Source organism: Miniopterus schreibersii (assembly GCF_964146895.1).
Source record: "Miniopterus schreibersii genome assembly, chromosome: 20".
Lineage (NCBI taxonomy): Eukaryota > Metazoa > Chordata > Mammalia > Chiroptera > Miniopteridae > Miniopterus > Miniopterus schreibersii.
Genome location: NC_138122.1, coordinates 20,186,508 through 20,207,534, shown reverse-complemented (window position 1 = coordinate 20,207,534; position 21,027 = coordinate 20,186,508). Strand labels below are relative to the sequence as shown.

Genomic DNA, 21,027 nt, shown 5'->3' with positions numbered 1-21,027 from the left:
GGTGGGCCAGGGGCCTGTGGAGATGGGTGCAGCACATGTAGATGCTCATACGCCACCTTTCTTGCTCTGCCAAATCTTCGAGGCAAGGTGCTGAAGCTAGGGTTTTACCTTAACCTTGAGCTTCCACTCCTTCTTGCAGAATAGCCCTGGTGCCTGAAACCCAGTCAAATGCTGTGACACTCCCTTAAATCTGGAAGCTGGGGCGCAGGAAGACATCTTGGGGTGTAGGCAGGAGGACCCTGTGTGTGATGCTTATTTAAAATGTCTCATCAAGACTCAGCAGTGACTGGAGGCACCACCTAAATCACTTTGTTACGTGTTGGGTCTGATCATTTATTTTCAATAACCTGGTTGGCACATGATGGTGTGTGGTATGTTCACCAATGTGGAGAAAGTTCTGGAAAACGAAGGGGAAAAGATCGCTCTCCCTCTTTTTCAGACAATGTTACATCCAGTCTATGTGGCACAGAGGGAGAAGTACAAACTCTGGGCTTTGGCACCTCAGGGACCCCCTCTCTAATTTTTTTAAGATTATCTCCCACACCAGGCTGAGGAGCTGGGGGCAGGAAAAGGTCTTCACTCACTCTCCTCAGGCAGCACTGGGGAGATGGAAGCTTCACCACTTGGCCATCAGTCTTAAGTAACTGGAGGGCTCCTTCTTCTCGAGACCACGGAATGTTCTGGTACCACAGGGCTGCCCCAACCCCAATGGGAGCACAGGAGCACAGGCCTTGCTTAGGCTCTGCACTCTACAACCATGGCTTTGCCCCGACTCCCGGGCAAGCCCCAATCACGGGCAGAGTGTGGACTTGCCAGCCAAGTCCTCGATCTTGGAGAGGGAGGCAGAGCTGAAAATGCCTCGTCCCCGAGGGCGCCTCATCACTGGGCCTCGCTGGGCCCCGTGCCTGTGCCCGGGGTCAGTTTGCAGGCGCAGCTGCCGCCCTCTTTGATGGTGGGAATGGGGACGCCCCACTGGCCTTCTGGGCCTTTTTTTTCCTTTTCTTCATTTTGGTCCCGAGTGACAGGTGGTCTCCGTTGAGCTTGGCTGGCTCCGTTTCCTGCTTCCCGACCGCGGCCTTGCTTGTGGTGGTGGCAGCTGTGGTCAAGCCGGTGCTGGCCTCCTCCTTGGCTTTCTTTTTCAACTTCTGTTTATTCTTCTTGGCCTCTGTTTCCACCTTGACAGGGCCATGGATGGTGGACCCCTGGAGAATGTCAGAGGCTGACACAGCTGCCTCCCGGCACCGCTGCCACTCCTCATCACTGTCCTCACTGCTGCAAGGAGAGGACAGTCTGAGTCAGCTGGAGGTGGGACTCAGCCCCAAAGCTGCCACCAGAAAGAGGCCACAGGGGCAGGCAGGTAGAGAGCTCAGGCTCAGGAGTGGGGCAGACCTGGGCACCAATACTGGCTTCTCTGCTTCCTAGCTATGTGATCTCATTAAGTAACCTCTCTGACCCTCAGTGTCCTTGAGCCCAGATCTCACAAGTATGTCCAAGGAATGAGGCGACTGGCACAACATGGGTGCTCAAAAAGCAGCAAATATCCAAAGCCAACCCCCAGCTGAACCTCTTCCCCCTCCCACTGAGGGCACTATTTCTCAAGCTACCTGACAGGGCTCCTTCTTGGCCTGGACCTCACTGGATCTGCTTGGCTATTCTGGGACACTGGCCAACACAGAAAAGGGGGCAAAAACGAGGGAATTTGAGGAGGGTGTGCAATCTCACCTGGAGCTGGAAGGCAATCGCTTTCGGCAGGGCTGCATAGCAGCTTTCTTCTCAGGGCCTTCAGGGACGGAGGTGAAGAAAAGCCGAAAGCCTAAAATCCAAAGGGGTGGAGTCAGCGCTGCCTGGTGCTGACCCCTCCTTCCAGGTACCATGGCTTCCCGGCCTCTGCCCTCAAGCAGCTCCTAGTCCAGAGGTGAAGACCCAGAAATCGCTCCTGTCTAACCACAAAATGATGCCTCATGTGATGAGGGGCATGCTGATGACAGCTGGAGCCAGAAGAAAGGGTGCTGAGGGGACGCCAGCTGCCAAATCAGGCCAGTAAGCCCTCAGTGGCTTTTGGAGGGCATCAGTTGAGCCTCCTGCCTAAGGCAGCTTCCAAAGTGGCAAATGAATCTGACACAGGACAGACAGATTCAGACGGGAGAGGCTGTGCAGTGTGGTGGTAGGAGCTCCTGCTCAGGGCGAGACAGATGTGGTCACCTTAGGCAAGTGCTTTCATTCCTGAGCCTCGGCTTCCCTTACAGTTCCCCTGTAAGTGGGAGCAGCATCATGATACCTGCCTCAGAGCGGGCTGCACGGATGAAAGAGGATAATATGCCAAAACTGTATTTCCCAGCTCCAGGCATACAGTAGGTGCTCACTAAATGACAGCTGACTATTAACAGTGTAACTACTCACCATCATCCTCCGGCGTGACTTTCTGTACCTCAGCCTTTTTTGGCTCCTTCACAACTTCGGAGATGGTAATGGAGCTAAGGGAAGAGGAGATGGTTGATTTAGGATAAGATTTGGGGTACCAGCAAAAATTTTTTGAAAAATTTAAAACAATTTTTTTATAAAGTGGAGGGGGTAGGGCATGTCATCTTAAATGCAAAAGCAGACAGCACACTAGCCTGATAAGAATGCTAATGCTTACAGCCATAACCTGCTGAACAGCCCCTGTCAGCTCAAACTGCAGGATTTCATTTGCCTAAACCCCACCTTATCCCAATAAACAGTGTGGATTTTTAAGATACAGTAAAACAAAATGAATACAATTTCAAATAGGGCAAAGAGAAAATAAATGCAGGAGAGACAGAAAGAGCCAAAGTGTGGTGAGGAAGTCCTATACACTTGCTAGAGGGCACACATTTTGTTCTGAGCTTCCTGGCAGCATGCATGAAAAGGGAAACATGACCAGTTGAAAGAAATGGTTCAGAAGTCAGCTTATAGAGCAGGGTGACCCTGATTTTTTTTTTTAATTTAAATTTCTTTTAAAATTTGAGATAACTGTAGATTGACACGCAGTCCCCAGAAATAATAGAGATTCCATATACTCTTTGCCCAGTTTCTCCCTATGGTAACATTATGCATAACTGCAGTTCAATATCAAAACCAGGAAACTGACATTGATACAATCCATTGGCCTTACTCAGACTTCAGAGACCTGGGTTTTGAATCCTGGCTTTGTCACTTACTAGCTGTGACCCTTTGGCAAGTGACTTCACCTCTCTGAGTCTCTGTTACCCATCTTTACACTGCAAGTCCCTACCTCTTAGGGTTGTCACAGGTGAAGCACTCAGCACAGAGCCTGGCCACAAGCAGGTACTCAGTAAATGGTAGCTACGGTGATGATTACTGTCATCATGATAAGCAGTAAGTTTCACAGGACCTCTAACAAAAATAAACCCTCTCTCCAGAAGCACAGAGCAGGGAGTACTGCTGAGACCAGGAAGCATGTCTCTGGTGAATGCTGACAGAAGTCACTGTGCACTACGCAGAAAAATGCTCTCAACACTGTCCTCACAGCAGACACAGCACTGTGCTGGGTGCTTTCTCCTAACTGCCTTCCACATATGTCAAAGGCATCCCCAAAAGTCCTGGACAGGAAATCAGCCTGGGAAGAGGAAAAGGAGATGATGCGACTCAGGTGCCTGATCCAGTATCTTAACACAATGATTCGATGATGGTCCCTTGGTTATATGTGGCAATGTCTGTAGACATAACTGCTGGGGGGAATGCTGTTAGGATCTAGTGGGTGGAGGCCAGGGATACTGTTAATCGCCCTATAATGCACAAGACAGCCCCACAAGAATTATCCAGTCCAAAACATCAATAGTGCCAAGACTGCCCAGCTGGTGTGGCTCACTACCCTTTCAAAACCTGCTCTGCCATTCAGGAATGGATCTAGACCAGCGCATCCCAAAACATGTCCCATGTTGCACTATCAGTCTTCCATGAAACAAAAGTACTGTAGCCAAATGAGTCTAGAAATTCCTGGGCTGAACAAAGTTACACGGGTCTCTTTACTGCAAGACTTCTCAGAGCCTTAAATATACTATCATGAATCACAATCTCCAAGGGCACATAAGGGTATGCAGACTACAGTGTTTCTCAACTTCTTTGCTATAGACCCTTTTTTTCTAGTCACACTTTGGACTAGCATTCCTTGTGCCTATTTTAGAAATACTGACCTAGATCTTTACAAATTGTATTCTCAAATGTAAGAGAACTAGCACAGTGCCTGACATACAGAAAGCACCCAAAAAGTAATTCCATCTGTCCCTTGCCCTTTTGTGAATGAGCTCTTGCTTCTCAGTCCCCTCTTATCCCTTGGGAGCAGGGCAATACATTGCTTAAGAGCAAGGCCTTACGAGTCAAACACACCTGGGTTTGAGTCCCAGCTCTGTTCCTTCCTCCCTGTGATTTCAAACAAATGCTTCTCACAAAGAGCCTCTGTTTACTCACCTAGAGAAATGACAGGAGCTATGTGGCCAGGTGGTTCTGAATCCAATGAGGTGACATATGCCATGTGACAGTGCCTACTTGAGCATTGTAAGCTCCCAGCTAATGAGGGCAGAAGAAGAGAAGGTATGCTTTTGGTTACCTGTCCAGCAGGGCTCCCAGCTTCTTGGCTACGTAGGCTCGGAATTCGGGGGTGGTCTGAAGCTCATTGCCATCTTGTTCGTGCTCATCCACCTTATGCCTACAACACACAAAGGGACCTCACTTCCTGCCAGGTCAGAAGTTGCCCTATGAGGGCAGGGACTACATGCATCTCGTTCACCCTGATATCCCATGGTTTAACCTAGCATTGACACATAGCAGGGGATCAATATTTGTTGAATGAATGTATGAAACTTGAATGCAAAGTGCACAGTACCTGAGGCTCGCCTGGGTGGTTGGCAACTGATTATTTGCAGCATCTGTGGAAATAATGAAAATTGAGGCATTTATAGAGGAAATGACAATAACAGTATCAGTTATGTGCCAGGCATGACTTTAAGTGATTTACATATATAACTCATTGAATCTTCTCAACAACCCCATTAGAGGGGTCACCACTATCTCCATTTGGCAGAAGAGGAAACTATAGATTAACTTAGCCAGAGTCAAATAGTTAATAAGGGACAGAGCTGAGATGAAGACACAGTCAACTAGCTCCAGAGCCCCTCTCTTAACTACTATGCTGGAGATGCCTGGCCTGAGTCATCAACCTAATGGGGGGGAGGGGGGGTAGTAGTAGCATTATCCCCATTTTACAGACGAGGAAGTTTAGGTACAGCGTGATTTAAGTATCTTGCCCAGATTCTCACTAGTGAGTGATGGAAATGGAAAAGCAGATGTGTGTATAAAACGTGAAGAGAAGCCTGCAGGGTTATGGTCCCCAGAGATAAGGGTATAGTATGCTACCTATGGGAAGTGCAGTGTGGCGGGACAGCAAGAAAGGAGAGGCAGGCAGGGAATGGATTACCAAAGGGCTTGCAAGTCCTTTTAAACAAAAGCAGGGGTTTTTTAACCATGCTTTGCTATGGCCTGCTCTGGCAGCCTGGTAAAGCATGGGCCCCTTCTCAGAATAATGTTTTAAAGGAGTAAAATAAAACACATAGGATTACAAAGAAAACCAATGATGCTGAAATTTAATTACCGTAACAGTAAAAAACCAAATCTGGCATACTAATATATGTGCTTCTTTTTTAATGCATTAAATAAGATCTAGAGATTCTTTAGATCTAGGGTCTAAAAAGTACTGTAATTTTAAAGTAGACATGAGTGTAAGTAATTTTTTCCAACATTTTATGGTGAATAAAATTTTTATATACTTGCAGACTGTCATTGGGATATGAAAACCTGTGATTTTTTGATAGAACAAAAACAACAGGTGTCAAAGTTACTGGTGGCTTGTTGCTCACATGAAAGAGGAGAAGAGATGCTAAATTTCAAAGAGCGGTTAACGAAAGTCAAGATGAAATATTTTTCCCATTCCAAATTCATGCACCTCTGGATTATGATTAGGAACCCCTATGATGAGGAGTTTTGGAATTATTCCCGGGGAACTAGAGAGTCACGGTCGGATGTGTGTTGGACACAGCTCCCTGGCAGCCCCGGGGTATGAAAATGTGTTGCAGGCGGGGAAAGGCTGGATGCGAGAATCCAGAAAGCGGTCTGTCGCCGTCACTTCGGAGAGGCGGAGGGCTGCCCAGCGTGCGGCCAAAGGGAGCTGAGTCAAGAGACATTCCGGTGCCTCAATTTCCCTGCACCAACCGGCGCTTGGACTCCGAACCCCATCCAGGCCCTGGAGCTCTGGAGCTCTCTATCTCTCTCTCTCGAGAAAAGAAGTGGAGTCCCGGTGACTCCTCCACCATCCATCCTCTCAGGCCCCAGGGGAAGATCCTACGCCCCTCGGCCAGGCTGCTCGAACACAGTCCCCTACCAACTCTTTCCTTCCCGGGCCTTCTCGGGGGCTGCTCCAAGCCCCAGGCCGGCATCGCGGCCTCGCGGCACCGCGCCAGCTCCTCCGCATCGCTGCTGCTGCTGCTGCTCTCCAAATCGCTCAGGGAATCTCTGGGCGCCGTCATCTTGAACCACCGCAAAGGATTGTGGGAGCGCCTCCTCTATGGCTTCCCCCCCACGACCCCACGTGAGAGCGGAGACGGGCAGAGCATTGTGGGGATTGTAGTTCTCAGACGCAGGCCGCCAAGGGCCATTGAATTGTCCTGGGAGTTTCCTCAAACGTTAAAGAGTTTAGAAGTACCAAAGAGATCAACTTCTCCATTCTTTTCTGGGTGAGGAAAATGAAACATACAGGGGGGATAAATTGCCTAAAGTCACCCAGGGGTTAATGACAGAACTAGGATTAATTCCCAAGGGTCTGATTCAGTGTAGTTTCAATATTATTCATTTATTCCAGGAATTCTGAAATCCATCTGGGAATCAGAAACCACTTAGACAGCCTGTTAAAATGCAGATTGTTGGGTCTAACCAAAAACTAGCCGAATCAGAATCTCTTGAGAGGTGGGACTCAGGAATCTGTATTTTCTCCAATATACTAGGGCTTTGCTTCTACTCAGAGTATAATCTATGAGCCAGTAGCATCCATAACACTCAGGAGTTTGTTAGAAATGAAGAGTCTTGGTTCAGCATAGACCTACTGAGTCACAACCCACAGTTAAATAAGTTGTCCGAGTGATTCAAATGCACAGTAAAGTTTGAGAGGCACTATCCTAGGTGATTCTGATGCACAGCTGGATTTGGGAAACATTGGCAGTTTTCTAGCTCAGGACTTCTCCATTCTTATCGCACATTGGAAACTTTTAAATACTAACTCCTAGGACCCACCCAAAACCAACGCATTAGAATCTCTATGGTTACACAGAACACTCCACTATGATTTTGTTCATAGAAGGATGAACAAAATCACTTTTGTCTTTGGAATGCTTTTCTTCATGTTTTATCTTTAAAGCTGAGTGCCAAAATTTTTAATAAAATAAACTTTCTGGCCTTGGGCTTTTCTATTATGAAAGAGAGGAAGGTGACTTATGCATTCAAACAAACAAACAAACAAAAACAAGAATATACCCATTACCTACAATGTGAAGAAAATAAAGCTGAGGGCAGGTCTAACCTGTCTACCCCATGGAAAGAAGGCACACTTTCTACCCCTGAAGGCAAAAAGAGGTGGGAATTAGGCAGATTACTAAGGAAAGTTGCCCAGAGGCTTTGAGAACCAATCATAAGGTGTATTTTATATTCTATTGAAAGTGAGTAGGGCAAAAAGCACCAGGACGCAGAGTATGGCCCCAGCCCCCCACAGGTTGCAGACAATGTCGATGACCACTCTGAGGCTCAAATGATTAAGCAATCACCACCACTAGGACAGAAATGAAGACCATCCAAAAGAGAATAAACCACGGTTATTTATTCCCAACTTGCTATAGCAAGGGAGTCACGCAACATCCCCTACATTTAGCAGAGACTCCAAGACAGGGAATGGGAAAGTTGTATAGTGAAAAAGAGAGAAGGCCCCAGGTGTGCCCTGATTGAGGTTGGTGGCATGGGGAGGCTGGAGCAGGCTATCTAGAGGCAGGACATCATCCTATGTGATTTTTAGAGCGCTTACTTGGTTTTCGCTGGTTGGTCTTGTGTTGGAAGGCAAGGTGGGGAGGAGTTGTGTGTGGGGGGAGAGATTAAGGAAACTGGCAGATATCGCTCAAGTCCTGATGATTCTGTGTTCATTGCTGCACATGCTGTGGTTTCGCTTCCTAAAGGGGTGGCTGCAGAGGTTGTGGGTCAGAATTCTATTGTCATATATGGTCTGGTCATTTGTATATCTAACCTCTCACACCCCTCCTCATTCCTACACTGAGAGGGATGGCTAGGATAACTCTTGACATAGCTGGTGAAGACATGGGACCTCCCCAGCAGAGAGCTGGAAGGAGTGATTAAGATGAGCCCTGGGTTAGATGGCAGAACCGCACAGAGAGGTTTCCCAGAGGAAACTAGCTGGATAGAAATGGAAAATTCGTGTCTTTCTTCTTGGAGAGGATGAGGGTGTCGCTGTCCTCAATACCATAGTTCTCAAACAATGACCAATCCTGCAGGATCTGGCCTTGGAACTGCAGCTCTTGCTGTTTTCTGAGCAGCCCCTGCTTGTCTTCTATCTGCTGCTTCAGGCTCAGGACTAAGCTGTTGGGGTCAATGGCATAGGCGTGGCTCCCACCATCAGGATTCCTCACAAAGATCTGGATCTCGGGGGGAGTGGTCTCCAGCAGACAAATGCGAGTGTTGGAGAAGATCCCAAAATTGGCCAGGGAGCTGCGGCTGCTGAGGAGCTTCCGCTCGCCGCTGGGCATCTGGAAGGACAGACGCTGCAGGCCGGAGCAGCCCTGTCTTTGCCGGATCTTCTCTTTAACCTTCCTTAGGGTCTCATAAGGGTTCACTGTGAGGATCAAATCTGGGCAACCCCACTGCTCCACAGTCACCTGGATGTCTCGTGCCCTCTGCAAGGGAGAGAAGAGAGAGGGGCTGAGTCCACATTCCCCTGTCTGACACGCCAAAGTTCCCTTCACCTGTCTTCATAGCAGCAGCAAATATTTAGGTGCCAACCACCTTCCGTGCCCCATGCTGGGTACCTTTTATACTCTTCTTAATGCATTTTATTCTCACAGCAGCCCTATAAGGGGTTGGTTCTCCTATTATCCCATTTTACAGATGGGGAAATTGTGGTCAAGAAGGGTGAAGTGGTTCACTGACCATCACAGAGGTAGTAGGGAGTAGAGCAGGTATTTGAACCTGTTCCAACATTTGTACTTCACCATCAGAGGCCACACTCAAGGGCCCAAGAGTCCCAGGTGGCTGAAGAACACACCTGGAAGGTGATGAGGAGGGCTGGCCCTCTGACTGATCCTTTCTAGAAGGAATAGAGGCCCAGCATGGTCAAATCTTCTGATTTTATCAAGATGAAAATCTTTGCACCGCCCTGCCAGTGTGACTCAGCGGTTAAGCATCGACCTATGATCCAGGAGATAGAGGTTCGATTCCCAGTCAGGGCACATGCCCGGGTTGTGGGCTCGATCCCCTGTAGGGGGTGTGCAGGAGGCAGCTGATCAATGATTCTCTCATTATTGATGTCTCTCTCTCTCCTTCTCCTTTCCTCTCTCTGAAACCAATAAAAATATATTTAAATAAATAAATAATACTCAACATTTCTACTTTACAGAATTATCCCTGGACAGGCACTTTGCAAATTGTAAAGTACAGTGTGAATAAAATAGATTATTACGGCCTTTGCCTGTACTGTAGGTTTGACATCACATTATATTATCTATTATTTAGCATTTTTGTTTGTTTGTTTTCTGAGTATATTCTCTGGTCATTCTTTCTAGCAGTTGTTTTCCCCCAGAGTTTGGAGCAAGGAAAAGTTTATTGATTGAGAAGGCCTAGCTTGAGAACATGAGGGAACTAATTCTTCAATCCATTTTAGGACAACTTAAAATTCAGGTGTCCTCTAGCAGTTTTCTGCAAGTTTATTTCAGAGACTGTTGCCCTCTCCCCCATCCCCCACCTGCCCCAAGCCCAGTGCTGACACAAAACAGCTGACTGAATGGACTTGCCTGGGCTCAGCTCATTCAAGGAATGACTGGAGCTTGGAACTGATTCTCTGGTAGGTATGGAAAGAAGAAAGGAAAGGAGAACATGGATTTGAAGGTAAGAATTCTGAGGCTCAGAAAGTTGAATAATTTCCGCAAGTTCACTGAGCTAGTGGGTGGTGCAGCCAGGCCTCAAACTGTCTGATCGATGCAGAAATAAATAAGTAAACACTATGCATTTATCTCATGCTGGGTTTCAAGCCCCTGGCAGCAGCCCAGAGAGGAGCCATTACCTTCACATTCCAGCTGGGGACTGGGTCGTCCTTGTCATAGCAACAGTCCTGCTTCAGGCACTGGCAAGCCCTCTGAGCAACTATGTCCCATCTATGCCCTTCCGCCACGTTGTAGGTGGGGTCAGCCGGATCCAGGATGATGGGCCTGCAACACAGGGAGAGGGTGCCCAGGCTCTTTGTGGTTTGGAGGTCTGCAAGCCAGAAAGAAGCCTTCTCAGACATCATCTCTTCAAGGCCCTGAGCATCTGCTGTGTCTGGAGCCTCAGACTCTTGGTTCATGAAGGCCCAGAAACATCGCTGGAGAGTAACAGATAGAGACGATTGGATTTCCAAGAATTCATCTTGGGGAGAGTTCCCCCCAAAAGAGACACTCTACCTGGCCAGTGTGGCTCAGTGGTTGAGCGTCAACCCATGAACCAAGAGGTCATCAGTTCAATTCCTGGTCAGAGTACATGCCAGGGGTTGCAGGCTCAGTCCCCAGGAGGGGGCATGCAGGAGGCAGCAGATCTATGTTTCGCTCTTATTGATGTTTCTCTCTCTATCCCTCTCCCTCCCTCTCTCTCTACAATTAATTTAAAAAAAGAAAGAGACACTCAATATCACATTTTTCTCAATTCTCTTTCTTCTCTCTCTCACATGTGATTGGCAAGCAGGGGCCCAGTACCTCTGTCCTTGGAACTGTTTTTTGACAACATCCTCAATGATTGGGCTCTGGAACGTGTAGTACTTGGTCCAGTAGATGCAAAGGGACTTATAGTCTTGGAGTAGTTCCATCACAGTGGTGAGGCCTTCGTCCAACCTGAAACTCTCATTCTCCTGTGTACCCATTTCCCAGGCATAGATGGTCAGTAGCTCAAGAGCATAGAGAGGGGGTAGCATGGCCCTGGGGCATCTGGCTTTCACATACTGTTGAAAGAGGTGGGAAGAGAGAAAGAGACCCCAAGATTCTGTGTCAGGATGGTACAGGACCAGAAACTGGAAAATCCAAGTTCTTGTCTAGTAACAGTGGGAAATTGTTACTAGACAAGAATTGTTTCTGTAAATGCTGACTCTGACCAATATGTAGCTTGTAGATAAACAGCATATTTGTATAAGAATCCTAGGAACTAACTTCAGAATATATAGACTCCGATCTTCAGTCATCCCAGTTCCAGGAGATTTGCTGACCTAATGACCTGGGTGCCGAAGATCAGAATGATGTATACTAGACCATCACTTGACCAGTTTCAAGATCCTTATTGGAATGGACTGTGGTGGCCTGCATGTAGAGAACTTTTCAACCCCCTCTGATTGATTTCTTTGTTCTCCTTTCTTTCTCCCGTCTTATAAAAACCTCTGCCTGCACTGAGATATAGAGATGGGCTTTGTGACAAGAGTCTCCCATCTCCCGATCAACGTTTCGCTCTCACATCAATGTTTCTCTCTCTCTCCCTCTCCCTTCCTCCCTCTCTAAAAATCAATATAAAAATCTTAAAAACAACAATACTGGGGAAAGTTTCATCTTGTTTCCATAACTGCACTGAATACTTCAAAATATAAAAAATAAACATCAGTTTGTTGGTAAACTTTTTAAAAACCAAGGACAACTCTTCATATGTGGAAATGATGCTTATAAAGTCCTTCCTGATACTGACCTGATACTGTCTTAAGGCTTATGAAAGCCAGCATTATAGCTAGGAAAAATTAACACTTTTTGGGCAGGCCGCAAGCATTAACAAACTTGGACATCTTTGAGATCAGTGACATCCTTTACAGTTAAGATTGGACAGATGAAATCTAGAGAAGCTAGATTGCATGTTCCTGTGATGAGAAACACAACTTTTGAAAATCAACTTTCTTTATCTGAGTTGCTACCTCCGCATTTTTTGGTATGATGACCCTGCTCACACCTAGAGCTGGACATTTAGATAGAACTTAAGTTTAGGATTCCCACCGTAAGTTCCTGCTTTTTTTTCCCAGGGCACCTTTTAAAATAAAATAAGTTAATCCTGGAGAAAGTTAGTGACCTCCACCCCAGTTACCTTATAAATAATAAGTGCTTGCTGCCCTGTTAGCTCATGATCTGGGGTAGAGGACAGCCTGTCCCCCTCACCCCACCTCTGGCTTGTTCTGTCCCCTTGCTTCTGGGCTCTCTAAGTAATAAATCTCGTGACTACTGCCTTTGTGTAGGTATATTGAAACTGCACCTTCAATCAACATGACCCTGTGGGTTTCACTTCCCCAGAGTAGGAGCTCAGATGCTGAGGGAACTACCTGCTGACCCCTCATTCAGCAGGTCATAATCTGCATTTTCCTAATTTCAATACACCAGTTCCGGCTTCTCAACACAGTTCTTTGGTCATTGACCCCAGTACATGAACTGATAAGGGCACTAAAATACTACTGAGCCATAAAAGTCAATGATAACACCAGGAACTTTAAAAAACCTGCAGACAAACAGGAGCTATGAGCCTTTTTTTAGCATCATGGGACTCTGGTTTTGTTTAAAATACAGTACAGGCTCTTTATGTCCTTACGTATCGATCAACACATCTTGTAACCCTTAGCTAGATAAAAGTTGTCAAATAAAAGAAAACATCAAATTAATAATACTGAATCAAAAAGCTGTTTCATAAAACCATAGGTAGTCAAATCCCTGAGTTAGGGGCAGAGGTTTGTACAAAAGAGAGGACTATCCAAGTAAAGCTGGTACATTGTCCCTCGGACATTACACATAAACCTGTATATCATGTTCAGGAAGGAAGCACTTTACATTCTGAAACAAACAAATAAACAAACAAACAAAGCAGAGGGATCATTCTATTGAGGTCTAGTTCTCCAGATCCACAAAACCTTGGATCATTTCCTCTAAGTGACTGTCTCACCAGCAAAAACAATTTTATTCTTGGCTTTGGACGTGCTAATGTCTAAAGATATTTCACAACCTTGTTTGATAGGATAATCATGTAAGAAAACTGCTGTTTTCCCACCATAAACAGACTAACTGTAAACTTACTGACCTTGGTAATTTTCTGATTTTTATCTATCAATACATTTATTCTTTTTTAAAAATAATTGATTTTTAGAGAGACAGGAAGGGAGCGGGGGGAGAGAGAGAGACATCGATGTGAGAGAGAAACATTGATCTGCTGCCTCTTGCATGCCCCCTACCAGGGATGGAGCCCACAACTCGGACATGTGCCCTGATGGGGAATCAAATTGGCAACCTTTCCGGGGACAAGATGATGCCCAACCCACTGAGCCACACCGGCCAGGGCAGTACATTTATTCTTTTTTAACTGACTCCTTCTGAAATCTGACTCTCATACCACTTTTAAAAGTTAGACAGTGTCTTTCTATTTTTCTAATTTTTGTGTTTCTGAGCCCTTCTTTCATAATTCTAGATGAGTGTTCATCTGGATTTTTTGTGTCCATAAACCTTATATGAATTTTTATTTAACAACCACCAAGTCAGTAAAACAGACTATAAACTTCATTCTGAATAATCTCTCCGGGAATAAACATACACATCCTGACATATCTTAAAGACATTTACAGTTTCCCTTAACATTTTTTTTTCAATTACAGTTGACGTTCAATATTATATTAGTTTCAGGTGTCATCTGGATATTTTGAAATGTACATGGTCCCGTGCAGACATCGCATGTGAAATCTAAAAAGCAGCTGCTGTGAATCTAGTCACTCAGTAATAGTCATGACACTCAGGGACTCCACCTTTGCAGGGGGAATCGGTGCGGGTGGAATGAAATGAATCTTTCCTGGTTGGCAGCCCTTATGGGTGGAGATTCCCGTGCAGATCTCCCGGTGAACCTGACATCAGTACTATGTGTAACTGGAGCATCTCAAGGACTTGCTTCCTGCGGGTCTATAAATTCCTTAGTTTTCTCTTGTTTTCAGTTTTTCTTTCTCCCCCTTCCTCCCCTTCCTCTAGCTTCTTCATGGTTTCACTTGATAGTTCAAAAGCCTGGCATCTCTCTCCAGCCACCTCCGTCTCTCCTTGAGGCAGTTTCCTGAGATGGCACATCTGGCCTCTGCCTTTTCTTCCCCCGGCTCCTCCATCCCCCCTTCTGCCCCATCCAGGCAGCCCCTCACCTGCAGGTACCAGTGTTTGACCAGCCTCAGGAGGCTCTTCAGCTTGGTTGGCCGATGCTTCACGAAGTCTCTCTGCAGCTCGCAGAAGGAGGGAGAGAAACTCCCAGGGTAGCGGCAGGCCTTGATCAGGCTCACATAGACCTCGGGGTGTGGCTGAGAGTTGGGAGCAGAAGGCCCTGGGGCGAGAGGAAACAAAGGGGGAGGGCAGGGATTTTAGGAAACCTCCTGTTTGCCAAGTGGCCTGTGCCTGGAGAGCCTGCTAATTCATTGGAGTATTTTTCCAGGGAAACCTGAGACCTCTAAGAATAAACACAGACTGTCCTTCCGGAGAAACGAAAGTGGGTTTTCTAATTCTTCGGCTATTGAAGGACTATTGTCTCCTCCCTTGATGTGCTCAACGCTTTCCCTCGATGCCCGCTTGGGATCTCTCGCTCAGATTTGTTTGGACCTCCCGTCACCCTGGGGGAGGCCCAGTTCTGGTGGGAGAGCTGGGCTCTGAGGGTGCATCTGCTGAGGGGTGAGCCGCTGGGCCTGCATCGCGAATGCTTTGCGCTGGTCGCTCTGTGTTGATTGTAATGCGCCTTCCCTCTCTGTCCCACTCCCCTGTTCCCTTCCAGTGTTCCCAGGAACTGCCTGCTCTCAAGCCCTTGTCGCAAGGTCACTTGTGCTAAGTGCTGTAGAAGCGCCTGAGGCTACTCTTCTAACCCCTTCCCTTCGGTGGGTCTTGCCTCCTCTTGCAATCATATATTTATCTGCGTGATTCTTTGAGAAATCTGTTTCCTGAGTTGAGCCACGTGACAGCCAGAGCTGGGTCAGCCCAGTGCATTGTGGCCCCCAGCCCCCAGCAAGTCACGGGTTGAAGGGATGAATGTGGCCATGAATGAGAAATGGGGCGGTTGCAGGCCTCTCAGGAAGGGCAAATGTGTGGGTCAGGTGGCGTCCTCTCTCCTTACCCAGGGCCCTGTAGGCAGGCACGATGGTGACAGTGATGGTCTCCTCGATCTGCCTGGTCTGGATGGTGAAGACGAGAGCATCGGGGACTCCCTGGGCCACCTCCAAGACTTCCAGCCCGAGGGACAGCAGGTCCTGACAAGTCCACAGCTTTCTCCGGATCAGTTTCAGGACAGCTTGGTGGTGCTTGGCCTCCTCCTGGAAGCTGCGGAAACAGCTCAGGAACACCACCAGCTCCACCTCCGTGCTGCCTCTGAGCACTGTGCCGTTCCCAAAGGAGCCCACCTGCAGGACACAGAGCCCTGTCACCCCAGGCCACTGTCTGTGGCAGGCAGCCCCCGGGGCTCTTCACACTTCACACGTTTCAAGCTCATCACAACCCTGAGGATGGGTGGGTGGCGCCAATAGCCCCTCTTTTAAGGGGCGAGAAAGCGGATGTCAAGGGGATAAGCCACTCGCCCAGGGCTGCCTTTGAACAGTTGTCAAAGATCTTATTCAACTCAGGAATTAGCTAGGGATCCAGGCAAAGAGTAAAGCTGGTTCCAAGAAGAAAGACAAACAGTTTACACAGATCATCAGGACTACTCTAAAAGTAGGTAAAAATAAGGTTACTTAGGTTAGACACAAAACTGGTTGATACTCCACAGGGCAAAATAAAAACAAAGCCTTTGGGGATATTGTTTCCACCAGATAATTCTTCAGGTTAACATGTGACATCACAGTATGTGGGTTCTCATCAAATGGTAAATATCAAAGTCACACGCAGGTAAATTTTGTAGAACAGTCAAGTAATCTTTGTGTGTTTGTTAGACAGTGTCCTAGAGCGACACTGAGAGGGGAGGCTGCATTCTCTTTTCCAGGCTTCTTATTTACTACACTGCCTCGCTCTGAGACCGTCTCCTCATCTGCAAAGCCATGCCTGTCCCAAGGTAATAGGAATGCCTACTCCACAGGGTTGTTTGAGAATTCTGGGGGACGGGGGGCCTGAGTAATTTATGACATTAAAGACCGGGGCACAGGATTGCCTAGAGGATAAGAGTCTGGGCTGTGACATGGGGCAGCCTGACTTTGACCTCGACTCCCGACTTTGTTTTCCAGCCATGTGATTATTCTGAACCCTAGGTCTGTAAAATGAGAGAAGTGATGGACCGTGAGTCATTGGGCCACTGGGAGGGGTCAGATGAGGCGTGTGTACCAAAGGCTGGCCCGTAGCTCCGGGCATCTGCCTCTCCGGGTGGGCGAATCGCTGCAGCTGCCGTGGGTTGAGCACTCGCTGTGTCTGGTGCTCCCGAAAGCCCTATACACACAAGACCTTTTCATCTTTATGCCCAGTGATCAAGGTGGGCACCAGCATGGTTCTCTCTGAAGTACAGATGAGGAAACCGAGGCAGAGGGGGGTTAATCAACTTGCCCTGGGATCCTAGCCAGGAGTCATGGTCATAGAATCAGAACACGGGTCTCTGAGCCAGGCCCTGCTTCTGAGAAGGAGGGGTCTGCCATGGTGCCCCCTCCTACATTTTCCTACTTGCATTTAGACTCGGCGTTCCTGCCCCGTGTGAGAGGGTTGGGGGTGGCTCCCGGTGTGTGGACAAGGGCCACACCCCGCTGAAGGCCTTTGATAAGACCCGGGCAGAGAGGAAAGAACATTCCAGGATAGGCTTCATGACTTGCTTCAGTTCAAACCTATTTAAACCCAACTCATCTGAGGACAAGCATTTGCTCATGTGGATCAGCCCAGCTCACCAGATTTTCGGTGGTGGTGGCGGGGTGGGGTGGGGGGGTTAGAGGCCGAATAAAGTACTACTTCTCATTGGCCACAGCTTTCCGGGCATCTCTATGATTTTGTGGTTTTGAGGGGAGAAGTGGGTATGGCCTGCAGGCAGAATCTGAGAACTGGGTAAAGATCATTTCCTGCCCTCAGAACTCATTCTGTCTGTAGCATCCTTCTGTCCGCAGACTTCCCCCCTTCTACCTGCTGTGCGGTTCGTTGTCAGGGTTGCCAGGGGTGTGGTCCGGGAGGGTCTGCCTGACTCACACTGGCACCCCAGACCAAAAAGATAGCTTTTTTCTGAGCACTTACCATGTTCTAATCATTTACCGCCCTCCCCCCACCCGATTTGCCGCCGCCCCAATTACAGATGAGAGAGAATGTGGTAAATCTATGGCCACACCTATGGCCACAGCCAATAAGGGAAGGAACCAAAAATCACACCTACATCTGTCTAGTGTCGAAATGTGCGGTTTCTCACTTCTAAATCACGTGACCTCAAGCTTCAGATGCTGGGGACGGGTAGAAAGAAGAGATGGGGGCCTGAGGCTTCTAAATCTTTCCCTGAGGTGGCTGCCCCTGGAGAGAGGATAGAGCACTGGGCTGGAAACTAGAATTGGGGGGGGGGGGCTTGATTCTAGTCTTGCCTTTGCCACCAGCTTCCTGTGTGACCTTGGGACATCGCTCACCCTCTCTGTGCCTTGGTTTCTTTAATGTTTAAACAAGGGACTGACTGAGACTGTAGGATTCTCTATGGCCTTTCTGGTTTTGACCCTCTTGAATTTTGATCCTAGCAAGGACAGGAGGTGACATGAGGGAGCTGGAAGAAGGACTTCGAGGGGAAATCTCACTGGGGCACCCTTGAGCCTTGGCTGCCGAGTCAGATAGATCCCTGGTTCAAATCCCAGCTCTACCACTAGCTGTGTGACCTTGGGCAAGTCACCTCACCTTCCTGTACTTTCATGAAAAAAAGAAAAGAAAAAACCCACCACCACCTTTTTATTATCAAAAATGTAAAACATAGAAACATAGAAAGAAACTACAATGAACTCATATATCCAATCTAAACTTCTCACCACATTTCCTTCATCTAAACCACATTAAAGTAAATTACAGACACCAAGAAACTTTGTCCTTAAATACTTCAGCATTTGTGTCCAATGAAAGAGGACATTTCCCCCATAACTGCAAAACTGTACACCTAACAGAACTGACAGTAATTCCCTCATATTATCTAATATCCGGGTCATATTAAAATTTCCCCGGCCCTGGCTGGGTGGCTCAGTTGGTTAGAGCATTGCCCTGATAAGCTGAGGCTTCAGGTTTGATCTCTGGTCAGGGCACGTACAAAAATCAACCAAGGAATGCACAAATCCGTGGAACAACAAATCTCTCTCTCTCCCCTCTCTCTAAAATAAATTTAAAATGGGAAAAGAACTGTACCTGCCTCACAAGGTGCACAAGTTAGAGACAATATGTGTTAAGGGATTAAGCTAGTGCACCCCAAAAGTGAACTATTACTAGCTTCCTTACTGGATTGTTCTGCTCAAGCCCGCATTGTGGTGGGGTGCAGACAGCTAAAGTGGGTGTCCTGAGATGTCAGCAGCATGGGCGAGAGATTACGAGGCCAGGGGTCCCCAGCATCCTCAGGGATAAGGACCCCCATGCTGGGTCTCACCTTCACGGTCTTCAGCACCCGCACCTCCTGGTCCAGCCCATACTCTCCCTGCAAGGTCTCCTCCCTCAGCAGCTGCTCCACGGTCCGCACAGCGTCCAGCACCTCTTCTTTCCACTCCCGGCTGGGTTGCAGACACTGGGCCACGAAGGAGTCCAGCCTGGAGGCAGGGGTGCCGTACAGATCCGAGGACAGTGCCATCTCTGTCTGAGAGTACCACTGCTTGACAGATATATAGCCACACACCCCGCTCCTGGCATACACGCCCTTCTTTAAGGCAGCTCCTCCTTAGTTATCTTCTAACAACACCCTGTTGGGCTAAAAGATCATAGCAGAGAGGAAATCAGGACTGACTGGGCCGATCTGGGGCTCCCTTCTTGAGGGCCCCCTGCTGTCGCAGAGGCGCTGAGAACACTGAGCTGAGCCTGGAAGGACTGGGGCCACCTTAATAGGCTTGGCTTCTGGCCCACCTTTCTGCTGCTATTGGTTTCGATTCTCAACTTTTTGAGTTTCCTTTTCATGACGTTTGGAAACTGAAATTGGCTTGAGTTTTGCCCTTAGAGAAGGCAACTCTCCCAGTAGGTCAGAGTTGGATGGTAGGTCAATCCAATCACCCCACCTTGTCATACAAACAGGTGCGGAAAGAGAAGGGACTAGTTCACAGTTGGGATGAGCCACAGGAATGTGAGTCAGACAGAACAGGCTTTATTTATTTTAAATTTATTTATTTTATTTTTTCCAATTACAGTTTACATTCAATATCATTTTGTATTAGTTTCAGGTGAATGGCATAGTGGTTAGATAATCATATACTTTACAAAGTGATCCCCGTGGTATTTCCAGTGCCCACCCGGCCCCATACACAGTTATCACCATATTACTGACTATATTCCCGGTGCTGTACTTACATCCCCGTGACTATTTTGTAACTGCCAGTCTGTCCTTCTCAATCCCTTCACCTTTCTCACCCAGTCCCCCGGCTCCTTCCCCTTCTGGAAACCACCAGTCTGGTCTCCGTATCTGTGAGTCTGTTTCTGTTTTGTTTGTTGGTTTACATTGTTCTTCGGGTTCCACATATAAGTGAAATCATATGGTATTTGTTTTTCTCTGACTTATTCCACTTAGTATAATACCTCCTAGGTCCATCCATGTGGTCACAGATGGTAAGATTTCCATTCTTTTTAAATAAAAAATATTTTTATTGATTTTTTAGAGAGGCAGGGAGGGAGAGGGGGAGAGAGAGAAACATCGATGATAGAGAAACAGCAATTGGCTGCCTCCTGCACGTCCACCTTCAGTGGAGCGGGTGGTGGGGAGACATTTGTGCCTCTACCTGTCATTTGGGCAGATGCCCATTTCCATGCTGCTGAACCACTGCTGAGGATACCAGTAGGTTCTCTTGACCGCAGATGACTTCCTTGTGAATCCTGTGTTTGAATCCCTTATGTTGGAAATACATTCAAAATAGAACTATTGACATGTCGCTGGCAGAAGACCACGGTGAAGTATTAATTTGTTCCCAGGTCACACTTCCCTTCTCCCTGCTCACCAGCTAGCTGCCTAGTGGACCCAACTGGTTCTGGGTTGGACTTAGAAGAGCAATGTTGTTGCAGTGTGGTATGCACTGAAAACACCCAGCACACTGATCGTGTGCGGACAGGACTTTATTTGAATGAGACAATATAGAAAGTCGGCACAGCACAGTGACTAAGCATGGGAGCTGGTGTCTGATGATCTGTGTGAAATCATCCTGAAAGCCACATGAACTTGGGAAAGTGACTTAGCCCCGCTCTATCCTCAGTTCCCTGTTCTGTGACATGTGATATGCTTATTAGTTTAATGAGGCCTGAGTGGGGAACTCCACCCTTCCCTGAATGATAGTGCGCCCAGGTCTTTCCGGGTCTTCAGTGTCTTATAATTTTCCAAATACAGGTCTTTTATCTCCTTGGCTAAATTTATTCCTAGGTATTTTATTTTATTTTTTTATGCAATTGTAGATGGGATTGTTTCTTATTTTCCCTTCCTGCTAGTGCCGGTGTATAAAAATGCAACTGATGGCCTGGCCAGGTGGCTTAGTTGGTTGGCGCAGTGTCTCACCCACCAGAAGGTTGTGGGTTCCGCTCCCGGTTGGGGCACACAGGCTGCAGGCTTCACCCCCGGTAGAGGGCGTGCGGGAGG

The 21,027-nt window shown here is 47.5% G+C and overlaps 2 protein-coding genes across 3 annotated transcripts; both read right to left on the bottom strand.

Annotated features, from left to right (window-relative positions):
• Window positions 1-319: 319 nt before the first annotated feature.
• On the bottom strand, window positions 320-6,592 carry LOC308549656 (protein CUSTOS). 2 transcript variants are annotated; one of them, XM_081122592.1, is made up of 6 exons: window positions 6,416-6,592; window positions 4,865-4,907; window positions 4,589-4,687; window positions 2,401-2,474; window positions 1,723-1,813; window positions 320-1,272 (listed from the first exon to the last, which is right to left on the bottom strand). In XM_081122592.1, exons 1-6 carry the CDS (start codon window positions 6,558-6,560, stop codon window positions 918-920), a joined length of 807 nt encoding a protein of 268 aa, XP_080978718.1. In that variant the 5' UTR covers window positions 6,561-6,592; the 3' UTR covers window positions 320-917. The 2 variants fall into 2 exon arrangements, with proteins under 2 accessions (XP_080978718.1, XP_080978719.1); XM_081122593.1 differs by having other exon boundaries at window positions 320-1,269; window positions 6,416-6,565.
• Window positions 6,593-7,878: 1,286 nt separating this feature from the next.
• On the bottom strand, window positions 7,879-19,317 carry OASL (2'-5'-oligoadenylate synthetase like). The gene is made up of 6 exons (XM_081123024.1): window positions 18,853-19,317; window positions 15,409-15,691; window positions 14,456-14,631; window positions 11,028-11,269; window positions 10,364-10,508; window positions 7,879-8,981 (listed from the first exon to the last, which is right to left on the bottom strand). Exons 1-6 carry the CDS (start codon window positions 19,048-19,050, stop codon window positions 8,481-8,483), a joined length of 1,545 nt encoding a protein of 514 aa, XP_080979150.1. The 5' UTR covers window positions 19,051-19,317; the 3' UTR covers window positions 7,879-8,480.
• Between the last annotated feature and the right edge of the window lie 1,710 nt (window positions 19,318-21,027).